The sequence below is a fragment of the Struthio camelus genome, chromosome 2 (genome assembly GCF_040807025.1).
Source record: "Struthio camelus isolate bStrCam1 chromosome 2, bStrCam1.hap1, whole genome shotgun sequence".
Classification (NCBI taxonomy): domain Eukaryota; kingdom Metazoa; phylum Chordata; class Aves; order Struthioniformes; family Struthionidae; genus Struthio; species Struthio camelus.
The window spans coordinates 163,869,036-163,885,998 of NC_090943.1; the positions used below are offsets into that span (position 1 = coordinate 163,869,036).

The 16,963-nt window shown below is 39.6% G+C and overlaps 1 protein-coding gene across 2 annotated transcripts in view; it reads right to left on the reverse strand.

The window, feature by feature from the left end:
• Positions 1–725: 725 nt before the first annotated feature.
• Positions 726–16,963, reverse strand: part of KCNQ3 (potassium voltage-gated channel subfamily Q member 3) — a 204,800-nt gene continuing 188,562 nt past the window's right edge. For both annotated transcript variants that reach the window (XM_068933340.1, XM_068933339.1), the window contains 4 exons: positions 14,483–14,614; positions 11,607–11,705; positions 10,032–10,116; positions 726–8,870 (listed from right to left, as the gene is read on the reverse strand). In XM_068933340.1, the coding sequence (XP_068789441.1) occupies positions 8,133–8,870; positions 10,032–10,116; positions 11,607–11,705; positions 14,483–14,614 (1,054 nt within the window). In that variant the 3' untranslated portion in view covers positions 726–8,132. The remainder of the gene's footprint in view (positions 8,871–10,031; positions 10,117–11,606; positions 11,706–14,482; positions 14,615–16,963) is intronic.

Here is a 16,963-nt window from a genome sequence, read left to right on the forward strand (position 1 = left end):
ATGAAAATGTTATCCCCGATCAAAGCTACAAATAGAACCATTTCTAAGGAAGATTTGTGGGACATCAATAACACCCTTCCTTCCGTGTAAGACATTTTAAATAGTTAATATTGCCCCACAATGCTCCTATGGGGTTGCACAGTAAGCACTTTCCATTGGTTTTACAGATCAGGAGGAAGGACACACAGGTGAAGATGTGAGGGCAAGACCATACAGAAATGCGGCACCAGAACCAAGGGAAGAGTTTCCGAAATTGAACTTCCAACCTAACACTGTAACCCACCATTAAATTTCCTGCAAACCATATTCAGATCAGCTCTGTGCATGGCCTAAAGATAGTTATAACCCCTCTATATTTCATATGCAACTTCATCATATTTTAGCAGATTGTCTCTAATTTGAATGTATCTTTTCCCTAGTTTCTTTCTGCTGTATACTTATGATCAAAGAAATATAAGTTATATGGCCACCAAACCAAAGAAGTCACAAATAATGGGATTTATCATGCAATATATTATAATGTGACTAGTTGTAGAAGGAAGGAATGCAGGCTAAAATGCACTGTTCTCTTTGCCAGGAGCACATTTGACCCTGTGTTCCTCAAAGGTGTCTGAATATATCATGATTTAAATGAAAAGAAATTCCTCCACATGGTAATTGAAATTTCTATTTATTAATAAGTGGTGCAGTTTTTAAAGACAGAACATAAAAAATCGGTTAAGAAGTATTGTTTGCATAATATATTGAAATAAACATATTAAAGTTGTTCAAATATCGGACAGTGCCAGAATATAAATTACACATACAGTTTAAAAATTACAATAAATAATATTATAAAGAGCACTAAAGGCCACTTGTATAAAAGTTGTGTTCCCTCGTCAGCCAGAATCTGAAAAGCATCTTTGTAGCATGGAGAAAATTTCAGTGAGCAAGGCACAAATACTAGTAATAATAAGATGCCATGACTAGAAAACAAAATGCAGTTGGCCATGTAACATTCAGTCTTAGCATATTCTTGAGGGTGGAAACAGGATCCTAGTTCCACTGTTTTGCTTCACTTAACTTTAGAAAGAAGCTACTAAAAACTTAATTGGGAAAGATCAAATCCTACAGCCTAAATAATCAGAAGCAATAGTGATAATCAAAGTTTTCATTTCTCAAGCTGCCCAACTAAAGACACTTGAAAATGACCCTTTTTTCTTCTAGACCTCTGAAAATGACACAGAACACCCCAGTGCAGCTGGGCTTCTGAGAAAAAAAGTATCACTCCAAATTAATGTGGCGCTATGGAAAATTTCAGCCTGCAGCTCTTGGGCTCCTAAAGCTTAGCAGAGAGGGCCGCGGCACATAGGGAATCAAGATCCAGCTCTTTCTCACGTGCTTTACACTAAGTGGGACAAATTCAGTTCTTGCATAAGCAGATGCGACACCCCTGCAACAGCTGGGCTCGCAGCGAGGCTGAATTTGCTCCTTAATCTACATTTTCTGATTGATTTAGGCTCTGATCCTACAAACTGATGGGACCACCTTGCTCACCTGAAGGCCACAGGTCAGCTGCCCTGCTACGCACAGGTTCAGGCAGGAATTAGCTTGCAACGTTTCTGGGCCACAGTTTGAAGCAGAAAAAATTGAAACTGTTTCCACTCAGAACCTTAACAATGCAGCAAAGATTAGAACAGAGTAAATATACCCAAAGTCAGTTTAGGGACAGAGCCTATTAACCTCTCCACACATTCAACTCTATTTATTTTGATAGGAACTATATTAACTAACCAGTTAGTTCACTGCAGGGAAAAGCCAAGGCAAGGGCAAGAGCCATTAATTGACTTGATTTTTCTTAAAGGAGCAGCTGCAGTAGTGGAGCATAAGTAACATTTTCTGTAACTGCATACTTTGGTTTGACATTGACGTCTGCATTAATAAAATTTTCTTGGTTTAAATCTAAGGTGAGGAAGTTTGAATGATAACAACGCTGCAAAGAAAGGAACGTGGTGTAAATACAGATCTACCTGTCTGAAGACTTACAGGTATGCTTTATTTGTTACTGAAAGAAAAATCAATATAAAAATGTAGCTAAGAAAACATTTGCACAAATTAGTGCTGCCCTTCACAAAGAAATTCATAAATAAAAGCAGATTAGGACCTAATTCCTCTCTCAGAGGATCAGTATTGGAAGTGACTTCAAGGAGAGCAGAGGAAAGACCCACACTTGCTAATTTCAAAAAACATTTCAAGGCCTGAATGGATTCTTGGTTACTCATAGGAGTTAAGAGTCAGCAAAGAGTGCATTTCAACAGTTAATTCTCTTCAAGGTTAATTATATGTAAACAAAGAGTCAGTGTCAGTCTGGATGCCAGAAAGGTCTGACCGCATTAGCATTGCTAGCAGTTAAATTGAAATGTCAAACCCTAACGGAAGATGGGATAAATCTAATTCATTCCTACTATGGAGAATACTTTTGACTCAGATGCCTCTTTCAACTGACATTGCAAATAATTGTTTCCTCGTGTGTAATGAACCCATCCCACAAAGCAGTTCCTGGCCTTTTAGATGTTGCCTCAATACAGGGCATTTTGCATTTCCTAGGAACATAGGCTTGTAGTGAAGAATACACTCAGCTACATTTTGAAGAGGACTTAAATTCCCAGATATATCTCCTTGCATATACACATGAAGCCCGTTGTTTGCCTATGCGTGTGCGAAATGCACACGCAGCCACCATGTATGCCACAACCCTAACTCTGATACACACGCACAAATGCTTGACTTCCACACAATGCTGGGATATACGTGCAATCTCTCTGGACGTGTCTGGAGGACATCTGGGAGGTCTGACCCTTAGAGCCAAGCTCCTCAGTGGAAAAAAAACTTGAGTAGATTAGCTGACTTGAAAGGCATCAACAACTGATCTGATCCCAAATGACATTCTCTAAGCTGTTCAGCAAGCACACAGGCCAATAAATCTTAAGGTGTTTAGGCACCTACGTACCTCCCGAAGTCTGAAAGAAATAAAAGAACTGAGCCAGGGAAGGTAAGAGTGGGAGTAATCTAATTAACATTAGCCTAAAATAGATCAAGCTACCACTCCTACATAACAGTGAGAGAAACACCTGCACTGTGCATTCATTTTAGACTTTTATTGTCTGCCAGGATGAGCAGCCCACTGCAGATGCCCTTTTCGCTTTACACTACATGCCTACCACTTCAATGGTTAGAGTTGGGGGACATTAACATCACCCTCAAGCTACTGCATTTAATTGTACAGCTAGTCCCAAGGGGCACAGTTTGAACCTGGGCTTTCCAAAGTTGTTCTGGTATGAGAGAGGCTGGGGTGCTGTTTTGGTCTTCCAGGAAGAAAAGGGAAGAAACCAAAATTTTGGCTATGCCCTTACATAGGATAGAAAAAGATAGTTAAGGAATAAACTGTCTTTCTGGATCCTTTATATTATGATGCCAGTGCCTGCTATTTTCTGACCACTCTAACCTGTGGGGTAATTCTGTGGAGTAAACAGGGTAATTCTGATGTCCTTACCTCAGCCTACTCAGGCAGTACCCCACCTTCCATGGTGGTTCCTTGGCTGAAGACTGAATAAGCATTCAAGGATTTAGGGCCAAATGCACCCTCCCCCCAAAAACAAACAAACAAACAAAAAAAAAAAACAAAAATCCTAACGGTGCTCAAAGGGCAGTGAACCACAGCTCTGCTGCTGTGTAGACCCAGAGGCAAGGAAGGCCCCCAAAGGGTCTGATTCAGTGAACAACAAACCTACTAACACATACCGAAAACACTGCTTTCAGCACAAGGGCTGTTACTCATCACTACTTTCTGTCACAAAATAAGTTGTAGTGGCTGAATTTGCCTCTTTTACCAGTACTCAAACATCTGAAGCACTTGCTAAGAAGACCCGGCCATGAGGAGGGGGAGAGGGTGTCCTGCTCATGCTTCCTGTTTTCCTCCAGCTTGCTATGAACAACAGCTCTATAAAGGCAAAAGTTAATCACCCATAATCTAAAAAGATCCATTAGCCTCCTTGTGGGGCCAGGAAACTCTACTTCCACGGCCAAAGACTCCTTCCAACTTATGTCCTGGTTTTCTTTTCTATGAAACTAAGGCATGGTGAGGGTTGAAAGACGATGCACATCCCCAGACTCAACTTGAATTGGAGTCTGATGAAGTTAGGGAGCACATCCCAGGCCTGGGATGCTCTCCGGGTCTCACCTTGCTGGAGATCCTCAATTTTGAAGGCAGACTTACCTACAGTCCTCAGATAACAGGTACTTGGGAGAGGCATAGGGTCTCAAGCACTCCTACCCATTCGGCATTTCATGCTGGCCAGTGGAGGCAGCTTGCTGATTGCCCCGAACTCTGCTCTTAGGCATTAAGCTCTCCCTGTTCCCTGCATGTCATGTATGATGACCTAACTCAGACTTCTGGTCTGCACTCAGGAGCCTGCTAACTAAAAGTTAAATATCACAACAACGAACTGCATTACCCTTGCATCCTCCATTAATTTTGCCCTTAGTCCATTCTCTTCAGAGCAAACAGCTCTTGATTCTTTCGGGATTATTGTAGCATTATGCTATTATTTAAATGCTATTAAGCATATACAGCATCTATAAGGCGGCATTCCTGTTCTAACTAGCAGTTAGCAGTTCTCATTTCCTCCGTTATATCATTTGGAAACATTATTCTGTTCCTGGCCAAGAGAAATGGCAAGCCTTTAGCGGTACAATATTACAGCCTGGAGTTAGGGTGTTTGTTGCCAATACAGAAAGCAGACCTGATGTACACCCTATTTTTAACTCCGACCGTGTAGGAGATACTAAATTCTGAGCAAATCAGCCTTCTGAAGAGAGCAGTGAATAGTTTCAGTGCAAAGAAGTGTCTTAGTTGACATAAACACGACAATAAGCTAATCAGATCCTCTTTGACCATTTTACCCCTTCAAAGTACCTAGCGCGTGTTCAGTGCATAGGACCTCTGAGATCACCACCAGTGCCTTTTAGGAAGAGGCAGACCTTACCTGGCCAATTAGCATGTCAGTCAGTATTTCATGCTGTGGTTGCAGAAACATGACCCTGTGTTTTTAACCTGTATATGCTAAGTCAGTGCCCATAACAAATGTTTACTTCAGGACAATTCAGCTACTAAGCGCACATACTGCAGCCAGCAAATCCTGCTTTCTCTGGGACTGATTTCTATGTGCAGGTGAAGATTTGCTTAGATTTTTTCTTGGAATGAGTACACCTCCATAATGAGTTGATTTATGGATTTTCAGCTAGATTTCATACTGAGAAAAGTTTTACTCAATATAATCCGGGAGGCATTGGAAACCTGAACTGAAGAGCTGGAGGCAGAAGTGGGCAGGGAACTGCATGGCATAGCTACAGTCAGGGACAACCACAACTAAATTTCTCAGATCATCCTCTGTTTTTGGCTGCCTCAATTTTTGATTGCTCAGATCTAGATAGCATTTTTAAAAGGACTAAACTCAACTGAAATCAGTGGGAACAGCAGATACTTGGCATACAAGGAAAATGAAGTAGTCTTTTCTTACATACACTTACATTTGATTTCAGAATAAATCTAATGGTATTAAAATCTCTTATAGGGCTTTTTCATTCCATTTGCACGTAAGGGTTAAATCTTGAGTTGCCACTGACATGAACAGCTATAACAGCAAGCTCTGCTGCAGGTGCAATGCAGATATTTCCAAGAATCGCTGATGACCAGAGAATTTTTTTCAACATGCCAAATTATAATGAATTACGCCTCTGTCAGCTATTTTTGTTCTCTTTCCATTTTGACCTGAAACTGCACCAAACACAGACTATGTTTCAGCTATTTTGTCAATTAAATAATTATTGGCATCGTACCTCATGTCATCATAGTCACTGGCCTCAGAGGGACTCAGCCCAGTCTTCAGAAGATGTAATTGGTATGCCTTATTGACTCACAAAACTGAAGCAATTTGTTCTTCCTGAAGATCTGGCCCACAAGGGTGTATCATGATTTTAGCTGAAGAAGCAGCTGAAGTCTTACAGTAAGAAGATCTTAACAGTTAGATGGCTCTTTAAATTGAGAATAAACAAAGAAGACGAAGATGAAACCTATGTCTGGAATGGAATAGAAGCTGCCTGGATGGAATGATTGTCATGAGATGGCAACAATGCTGAAGAATCAACAGACACAAAGTTTACTTCAGTGGGCAAAACCCAACAAGGTACCTTCCACTGAAGGCCTCTCTCCAGGTCTGTGTCTACCCAATTGCAGATATACATGGGAAGCCCAGTGAGCTACATCTCTTTCTTGTGCTCAGTTGTACAGCTGCAGTATAGTCAAGCAGGCACTACAGAAAGTTCACTTTCTAGTGGCTTCCACTGACCAGGGTGGTAAAGTCTTTGTACGTGTGGAGCGAAGGGTCATTTTCAAGAGAAGCTGTGTTGGAGAACATCAGGCTCCCCACCAGCAGCCGGGCTCCACAGCTGCCCTTTAGATCGATGGGTTGGGAGTAGGAGCCCTTCCACTGACTGTGGATATCTCCAACATCCCCATATCTAAGTAAGTCACCCTCTGCTCCCTTTGTAGTCAGTAGCAAGCTGGTCAATGCAGATAATGGAGTTAAAGGTAATGAATAACCTCATTGTAAAGCAGAAGCGTGTTTTGGTTCAGTTGATTTGTACCCTTTGCTCACCGACTGAACAAAATTAGTTTTCTGCCAGTTGTAATGAGTGCATAGCCACCTAGCTTAACATCAAATGGACACTTACTTCTTGGATACCTAGAGTGAGATCAGATGAATCCTGCATATGATATTTGGTCAGGTTGATTCCATTAGCTGTACAGATAACACATTCCCGCTGTAGTGGTGAGATCTTAGCTTCATTTCTTCCCTACGCCCAGCGGGCTGGACAGTTTCTCTACATTCCCGCAAAACAAACAGTGATTCCCACGCAAGATGTTTAGCTAACACCTGGAGAGCGTACCTATCCCTCTGTTGCTCAGGGACAGACTGCATGAGCATGGAATTTATTTATTTGTACATTGCTGTTAAATATGGCACACATACATGGATTTGGATTAGGCCATTTCCAAGTAAGCCAGACCCTGGCAGCATCCTGCATCGTGTAACTCCCAGTGAACAGAACTGCAATACTTTGCACATCTGAGGAGCTCAAAGCGCTTGGCAAATATTAGTGAATTGAGCCTCATGACCTCCTTGTGAGGTAGGGAAGTATAACTCCCAATTTACAGATTGGGAAACTGAGGCACAGCTAAATAATGCAGCTTACTTAACGTCGCAATGCTCATTAAAAGAGCTAGGAGTAGAATCTTGGGAGTTCCCTACCCTGAATAACTTTCTTTAAAACAGAAATATAGTTGGGCCCCAGAAGAAACAAATGGGCTTAGCAAAAGATTTTTGGCAGAATAGTATCGTAATCACACTTTCAGCAATTTCATAACCACCAGTGGAGATTTTCAAGGTAGTTTAGGGCATTTAGATTTATATTTTATAGTAAAGCAATACCCAGGACTAATTCTAGTAGGTAGCTTTGATTATTTTTAAATTCTGCACGTGAGATCACAGGAGAAACATGTAGTTTACAAAATCATTTCATCAAGGTCGTTTATTTTGACTCAGCTTTTTCCTGGCTTAGAATGTAGGATGCTCTTGGCTAATTTGGATAGAAATTGATTTACTTACACTGGAAAATGGATTCAGATTTATTTTCATAGAGGGATATTGCTCCTGAAATTATTTTTACTTTGCTGCTCTGTTTACAAAAAGTAGCAAGGACCATCATATCTTGCCTGTTATCAGTCCATCATTATTGTATTGAAGAGTATCAGATAGATATGTATCATAGAAGAAATCAGCTGTACCATTTATATAGGGCAAAGTCATGCAAACCATGCTCAAAACTAAGCTCCTTAGTTTTGGTAGCATGAAAAAAACTGCATCAGTAAATTGGATGAAATGGTGCAGAATGACTGCCACTAATATCACATGCATCTTATGCAGCCATTGGTGTTTTGAACTAGTAAGCTTTGGGTGTAGAGTAAGTGAGATATACAAAGTATGCTTACATTACATGGAGTAGTCAGCCAGTGACTGCCCCCACACACACTTTTAAACTGGCTTATTTGAAGGGGTCCATATTGAATCTGAAATCCCATCCCCTGTTGAAGACAAAGGCATGGAGCCACTTGGTGTAAAAGGATCAGTGTCTGTGTCCGTTTCACCCTCTGCTAGGTAGCGTTTCTCTCTCATCCACGCCGATCCCCCATTTGGGCCAAAAGGGAAGTCATCTTTGTCTTGGGAGATACTGAAGCCGCTTGGGGAGCGCTCAAGTTCCTCATGGTTGACAGAGAGAAGGGATAACGGAGTATCGCTGTCTCTTGTAAAGCTCCTCCTCTGCCTTGGAGACACCTTGTCTGAGTAAGGGCTCTGCAGGTCTCCTTGGGAGTGGTAGCTAACTTGGGAGTCCATTAGTGTAAATATAGGCAAAACTGTTGGCCTTTCTGCATATGAAGTGGAGGAAGGTGTGGCTTGCAGTTTGCCAGAGTTTTGCCCACCTATTGATAAAGGCTGTGAACGAGTCGTATGACCATGTGCTGAGAAACCATAAGGACTGACTTTGTTGACTGGAACCTGCTGGAAGTTATGAGGAGTTTCATTAGTACACTGCTCAGTGTATTTATATATTATTGTTTTTAATTCCGAATATTTGTTTTCTTCTCTCTTCTCCTTTGCAGGAGAAGCAGTTTCTTTCAATGGACTTATCTCAGCGACTTGTATCTGAAGCTGTTCCATGTGATGCATATGCATATCAACCAGAAAATCCAGTTTCTTCCCCATGTCATTAACCTGAAAAATATCAATTTTACAATGTTTTCTCAAGTCAGTTATTCAGTACAAAAGTCAATGCTTTCATAGGTGCACTGCCAAGAACGATGTGCTGCTACTGCTATTAGTCATAAAGGCACCTACAGAGTCATCATGACTTTCCCTTGGAAGCTGGACTGCAATGAATGCCATCTTCTCTTTTAACTGCCTCAGGTTAAGAAGCCCAGTTCCTGCGAACTGTGCCAAAAATTCCTCACATTGGTGGGTATATGGCAGTCCAGTTTCCAAAGGGAGTCTACAACATTATGGCCAAAGTTACGATAATATACTGCAGAAAGCTATTACCAAAAGACAACAAATGGAATTACCTTTGCACACTGACCTACTCTCTTAACAGTCCTTCCATGTCAGGGTTAAACATCAGGACTGATTTCCTTGCTCTTTGTGTTAGCTATTTGTGCCTGAATCTTTACATCCATGAAAGGAATTGATATCAATTAATGCTATTTGCTTCCATCTTATTTAATCATGCATTTAGAAATGAGAGTGACTCGACTTGCTGGACAGTGGTTTGGGATGCATAAAGAGGGCTGAGGAGGCAATTCTTTTGAGTGCTAGATCCTGCAAAAGACAGTGGTGTGCTCACTGTAAAACATGAGATATGATGAGCATCAGTTTAAGGAAGTGAAAAAGTCACATGTAAACATATGGTTAGGGTCTTCCCACCGCATACGATACTACTTCAATAGGTTTCAAAATACACACTTCCCAGTTAATTAGCACTCTCATAGAAAACTAATGACATGCTTCTTATGAGCATTAATAAACCATCTGTGTGCTTTTTGATCACCTAAAAGTACCGGTCTGCCTGGGTCAAACAAATAATCACACTGAATTTATGTCAGTTTTATCTTTTATACTGGTTTGGTGCTGGCTGATGGAGCCTTACTATATCGGTTCAGCATAAAGCTAGATGCATGGATAGACTCAGTGACTTGACTCAGTTTAAAAAAGATAGTAGAAAGTAAACTTTTGCTTTTCTAACCAAATTCAAGTGAGTTTACACCAGAAAAGAACCTGGTATGCAGTTACAGTGTTTTGGATTTGATATAGGGACACATAAAGTCAGGTTTCTGTACACTCACATAAATGCCTCAGTTTCTTCATCAGGAAATTACATACCTGTCGCTCAACTTTAACAAATTTGCCCATCATACTTTGGTCTTCAGTATCTGCTGTAGATGCTTTGGCTACATACGGATCATTTCTATAAAGAATTTAAAACTCTGTTAGTGTTCCCATTGTCCTTGTATCACAATGAGTAATACATATAAGAAACCAGAAGTAACACCTTGGTATAATATAAATATAGCACACTGGAGCCTCTTCTAAGACAAGATTGAACTTAGTTATTTACCATAGGAACAGGATAAAGAGAAAGGTACACTCTATGTAATTCCAAAAAAAAAAAATGCTGATTTTTAATTTAAAATTATTTTATGTTCAAAACTAATGTAAAGCAACTAAGACAAAGCAAGAGCAAACAAAAAGGTCAAAATGAAGGTGAAATTAATCTCAGACTTGGTGGAATAATGTCAGGTTTATGAAAAATTTTGAGACAGTGCAGGTAGTGGGACTACAGATGGACATGTGTTTTGAAATCTAATTCCTTCAAATTTATGTCTTTCAAATTAGTATCTTAATGCTACATGCAAAGGCTTGAAAATCAGTTTTTTAGCATATGTTCCTAACATGATATAGAACAAATATACCCTAAACCTTTTGTTTTGACAGGTCCAATTCATCTCCTCTCTTTATGGCAGAATGAAAAATCCATAGCTGTGGATATATCTTACTAAAACAGGAACTGCAAATAAAATTCATCACATTTTGTACATTGGGTTATCACTAACACGGGCTTAAGCAAATTTTGCAATCGCTTCTTTTTCCAAATGATCATTACCTCTTCTATATACGCAGAGCTCTGTTTTCATGTTTACATGCTTTGAGATTTTACGCTGGGTGCGATAAACCAAATAGAATGCAGTTAATGTATTTTCTGTAAGGTTAGATTTGTTCTGAGCAGCAGTAACAGCTTTGGAGACAGATTGTTGATTGTTTTGTACCTGTGGCTCTTTAGAGGTATTTATCGGCAGACTGATAGTTGCAAGTAAGAGAAAAAAAATGTCATTTATTATCGAAGTCTTGCTACTAGGAATGTAGCAATAACATGCTGCCACTTTCACACCCAGAAATCTGTTATTGCAATTTATTTTCAGTAATTCTCATCAATCACTGATTTAAAAGTAGTATCATTAAAACTCGATGCTGGCCATTTTGAGGGAGTTATAATGAAATATTTTTTTTCAGTTCAGGAGATAAGTGGCTTACATTCCTACTGTTGGTGATTTACCCTGAGCTTTTAATTTTCAGTAGTTGAATGTTCAGAAATTCAGCATATCAGCAATCAAATGTACATATTTCATATATAATCAGTTTTTCAAACCACAGAGAAGCTGAGCTAGACAATTAAAACACAATTACGTTTAAATTTCCATCATACATTGTTCTTAGGGAAGCTAGTGTCATTCGGGTTTGACATTTACACATATGTAACTTGTAGCAACATATCGTCTCAGCTGATGTCATTAGTATAACAGTGTACGACCTGGATGAATGAAGTACTTGTTTTGGGGTATGAATGAATATTTTATTTCTGTTTTGGTCTGTGCAAATTACTAAGCAGAATAATTTCACCTGGGAGACTGTTGCGAAGGGTAAGAAAAAGCTCCTCCCTTCTGGGATTTCTTATGCTTGGGAGTAGATGGAGGTCCAGGTGTAAAAATCATATCTACTCTGAAAAAAAGGAAAAGTGTACAACATGATGCAAGTGTATAAGATCATCTCTAAATGCTAAAATAGAACAGAAACGGCTACTGATCTCTGCAGCAAACATTAGCAACAATTCAAAAAGAAAGCACTTTTAGGTTTGGAAATATCCTGAGGGTCATGACATGTTTGTTCTAGTCTAGGTCCACCATCAGTGCATTGGATGCTTATGGTAATCCAAGCAGCCCCTGTCTCCAAACTTTGACATTTGAAACACAAGACCTTCCCATGAAGGAACTAAATTAGTGGTACGATTGTCAAAAGATCTCCAACAATAGCTACTCCTAGCAGTGTCGGGTGGAACCATCAGATTTTGTGCTGGAGAATGAAGATGAGGATTTAGGTCAATGTTGCAATGCCAGATTCTCTTCTAATAATCTAGTGACTTTCTAGCAGCTGTTCTACTTAATTATCACCAACATTTTTGTTACTATTAATTATTCTCTTCATTTTAAAAATATAACTGTACATGAAGTTTCACAAGGAAAGCTACGTGATTTTTTTTTTATTTGGAATACAAACAGAAAATAAAGTTTGGTAGGCTCTGGAGTATTTAATTAAGTATAGCTAACTCTTTTACTACATCCCTATCTTCTTTCATTTGGCATATCCACCTGCCTAGGTGCAAGCAAGCCTCTTTCACTCAGTCCACACACCAGACTGACCAGATATCAGCCAGCTCTAGTCCACAAAATGGATAGCTGTATTAGGAGACCATCCATGCAGATACGTTGCATGGCTTCATAGTGCCCTCTGTAGTTTTGAAAATGGAGCTTTAAAAAGCTCAAGGCAAGACTCACAAAGCTGCTTAGACACTTTCTAGGCACCCAGTCATTGCTGGGCAATCAAACAACGCCTCATCTAACTCTTTTGGCACCTCAGTATCCTTAGGCACAATGAGTAGGACTCACCTCCCTAATTTTGTCCAGTTATAGTCAATGGAAAGCTAGTCAGCACAGTGAAGAGCGTTTGGGGGAAACTAGTGGAGCTTCATCTAACCACACAAAGGCATCTGCTTTAAGATGGGGTGAACCGCACCATGAATGCCATTAATTATGCTTACTAGAGCTCCATTAGCTATAAGAGGAACCTAGCTTGTCTTGCTCAGATGCAGAAACCTACCCTGTAGACATCCACATAACCTAATATGTTTACATACTAGGTTAATTTATTCAGCCTATTCAGCCCTATCAGTACTATGCCTTCAATTCAAAAACCTGTAAAAATACCTTTCCTGCATGTGAGTAAAATGCTGTCGAGGCACTGGGGCTCCTCCACTGCTGATGAATCTTGATATCCCGATGCTGCACTGAGTACACTGAGTATCACAGGTCTAAGGCTGTGCTGGGAGTCTTGCCCTGACTTACCCAGGATACATCTTCACCACACAAAGCAATGCCATAACTAAAGTTCAAGATAGGCCTAATCAGGCTGGGCACCTTCACTGCCTCCACAGCTCAGGGGAGCTGGGTACAGTGCTACTCAAAATCACACAGCAGCTCAGTCTGAGATAGATGAAGGGTTGTCTTCACAGAGCCGTATTGCACAATGCGGACACAACCTTAGACACGGATTTCTAACATTAGGAGACCTCCTCAACTTCCTGAGCTCAGGAAATGTTACTGCATCGAAACCTAAACTCATGTGATGCAGAGATCAGTTTATACAATAACAACAATGTTTTGTAATATAAAGCCTATGAATATAAAAGTGATATTAAATAAAGAGGCTAACTTTTCTAGAGCAAAAAAAAGTGAGGCTGGAACAGGACGTGCTTTATACTTGAAACAGATATAGCCCAGTATACGGAAAAACACTTTGAAATAACAGACTATAAAGTCCAAGGAAGGAGCTAAGCAGCCTTGCAAAACCAATGTAAATCTGGTCAAACAGGCAACAAGAGTTGCACTCACTCAGCCTGTTCTTGGCAGAAATCAAGGGCACGTCTGCCCGACATTTTGCAGGTCAGAGTGACTGGGAGGGCCGGGGAATTTGGGCAGTACTGTGCTGAAGTTGAGCGAATGTAGTTACACAGACTCACAAGCTCACACATATGCGCGGTAACCCAGTGGGGATGACTAGCTCAGGCTAGCTCTGGATGCAAGCCGCAAAAATTTCATTTTGCCTGCAGGGTAGACACGCCTGCAAAGCACGCCAGGATGAACTATTTCTTTGAGGAAACTATTAGGTGGGCAGATCAAACCTGGAGAGTCCCAAAGTCCTGAATTTCCTTTTTTCTTTTTTTTTTTTTCATATAGAGCTATTGGCGCCTGGGCAAAGGGGTTGTAAAACCTTTATTCTGAAGTGGTAGCAGCTATTATCCTTTTCGCTCCCCTTTTTGGACTTGTATCACAAGACTCGCCAGGGCACAGCTTCGCAGAGAATCCAGCCCAAAGAACAGCTCATGTAATGAAACCCTTGCTTTTCTTTATTGTCTGTAAAAAGGGGGAGGGAGGATGCAACTTGAGCATAATCAAATAATGAGTCAACGGCCAGGAAAATTCCCAGTATTTCTGGTTCCCATTTCCTTGTTCTAATCATGAGCTAGTGCTCTCTTCCTCCACGGTTACCCCAGCTCGCAGCCTCCTTACCTTCCATCTTTGGGAAAAAAAATGCTTTCTGATGAACTAGCTACGCTGTGCAAAGACTTGCCTTCTCAGCGGTCTTGTACGTAAAGACGACAGCTCCACTTTTCTGACGCCAAAACAGCTGTACATTTTCCCCTTTTCCCGGAGGGCTCTTACCTTGCCTGAAGGTATTTTATTCTGGACAGCATATCAAGATGCCCTGCTGAGTATTGCTCTATCACATCCTTTACATCATAAGGCCTCAAAGTCTCCTTGAATTTTTTTTTATAGAGACGAAACTGTAGTATTCTGCGTAATAAACAGAATAATTACTAGCTCCTTATATCAGTTCCATAACGATTGTTTGCAATTTTATAGAACAACTGAGAAATATTCTGGATGTTTGGAAAATGAATATGTTATTTCAATACAAGGAAATAAATTACAAGCAAAGAATCTGTAATATCATATCACTTTTTTTAAACATATCAAATATGGCTTTTCATAATTAATAGGCTATTTTTCCTCCCCAAATTATACTCCCATTACATTTTTTTCTCAGCACTATCATTATAACTGGAAATGGTTCAAAGCTACAAATTCAGATGTGAGACTCGATTTTGAACAACATAAATTACTGGAGATTTTAAAGCTGAAGGCATGGTTCAGCCTACTGTAAATTAATTTCTAGTATATATAACGCAAAACTATTTCAACTTGGTTTGCATTTTGAACCTGGGGAAAGTTTTGAATATTAATTACTTAACAATGTAGAAGTTAATAAGTCAAGGGTTCAAGTTGTGGGGACAAAGAAAAGCATTCTTGAGAGGAAAAAAAAGCAATATATCATTATTAATAGTAATAATTAGGTCTTAATAACTAATGACAGAGTTCTTATAATAAGGTCCAGTGCAAGGGATAGCACTTGAAAACTGTTTTGCTTCCTTTTTGCATTCTTTTCTTTTTATATATTAGCTCACATGGTTGTATGTTGGTGGATTAAACAAATAAATAGACAACAAATGTATGTAAAGAATGAAAAGCATTTGAATACCTTTATTTGTGTCTTAAGCTTGGGATTTGAGGATTTGCTTCATTTTCTTATTGTTTGAACTGTGCAATTGCTGTGGATTATTAAAGTTCTGACCTGTTTTTTATTCATGTTATAAATTTCCCTTTTACCTTTTAAAATATGCAGAAACATTCATTTAGCAAAGATAATTCCCATATGTTTTTAACAGGTTTTCTACTATTTAACTCTATTGCTCAGAAGGCTTTCGGTGTTCAAGATTTCAAAATTTTATCTATGCCAATTCTAGCCAAACTATGTGTGATAACAATAGAACTGTACTAAAAACAAAAAAAACCACATACTGTTAAAAATTTCAGTTCAAAGGACTCCTTGATCATGAGCCTGAAAACTCAGTAAGAGGTTTCATCTGAAAGAAGTATTTCACATTGGCATTCAGTGTCTGGGTAAACCATAAAAGAAAAAAAAAAAAAAACTTGGCTCATGATTGAGTTTACAGGGAAATTACATGAATCAATTTGATTTGTATAGGATGCGGGAGAAGAAGTTTTGCAAAAATAATAACGGTATGTCTTAAGGAGGTAGGGCTGGAAAATGGGACAGATGTTGATTCTGTGTTGGAAAGCAAGCTGGTACTGGGAAGAGAAGGAGGTGAGATTTACGGAGAGAGCAGGAAGAAAAGAAACTTCCAGCAGGAGGGAAGCATTATTGGGCAGCAGGAGCAAACGCTCCGGGACATAGCTTTTAGCATGCTTGAGAAAACTGGTTTAATAACTGGTTCTCCTGCACCCAACTGGATAAGAACCAAGAGAAAACAATTCAAACTTTTATTTTGTTTGTAAATATCACTCAGATAACTTAGTCCTGGATTACTGATGAAAAGGAAAAAATGAAAAAAAATAAATATCATGCTTATGCAGAATATAATAAGGTACCAGATTCAGAACAGTCCCCAGTTATGGGTTCATAAACTGCAAGCTCTGCTGAGGGCAAAACGGGCTTACAGATAACTGCACGTTGTGGAATAAAGACTATCTACACAGCATTTTCCTTTCTCAGCCATTGCCCAGCCAGTACGAAGTAAATTTATGCTGGAGGATAAAAGACTGAACCTTCCACCTTTTCATTTTTAAATCACAAAATAACTTGTTGTTATGATAGAGCACCCGTTAACAAAAAAAAAAAAATTTCAAAAGGCATTACTGTAACTCACATCCTGAAAAGTTATAATCTCTGGTAATACAAGGCTTAATCTGTGATACCAGAAACTAAAAATGTTATTATAGACAGAAGCAACCCACACCTAACTGGGGAGGAGGGTAGGTTGGCTGAGAACTCTTGTAGGGACTGGGAGCGTATGCAACTGTAGCCAGGGATAACGGGGCATCCATCCATATGCCTGTAAATGATTTAAGAACATTTCTAAGCTAGCTGGGGTACAGAACCAATTTCCCTGAAGCTTTTCCAAGATAAAGAAGATAACACTCTATAGAGTGTGGGGCATTCCACCTTTGTGATCTTTCACCTTGAAGACAGTAACTCCCTAGCAAAAAATTAAAAACTGCTAGCTTTAAGAACAATTCCAACGAAATTAGAATATTTATTTTCTAGTGGGGATATTTTTCATG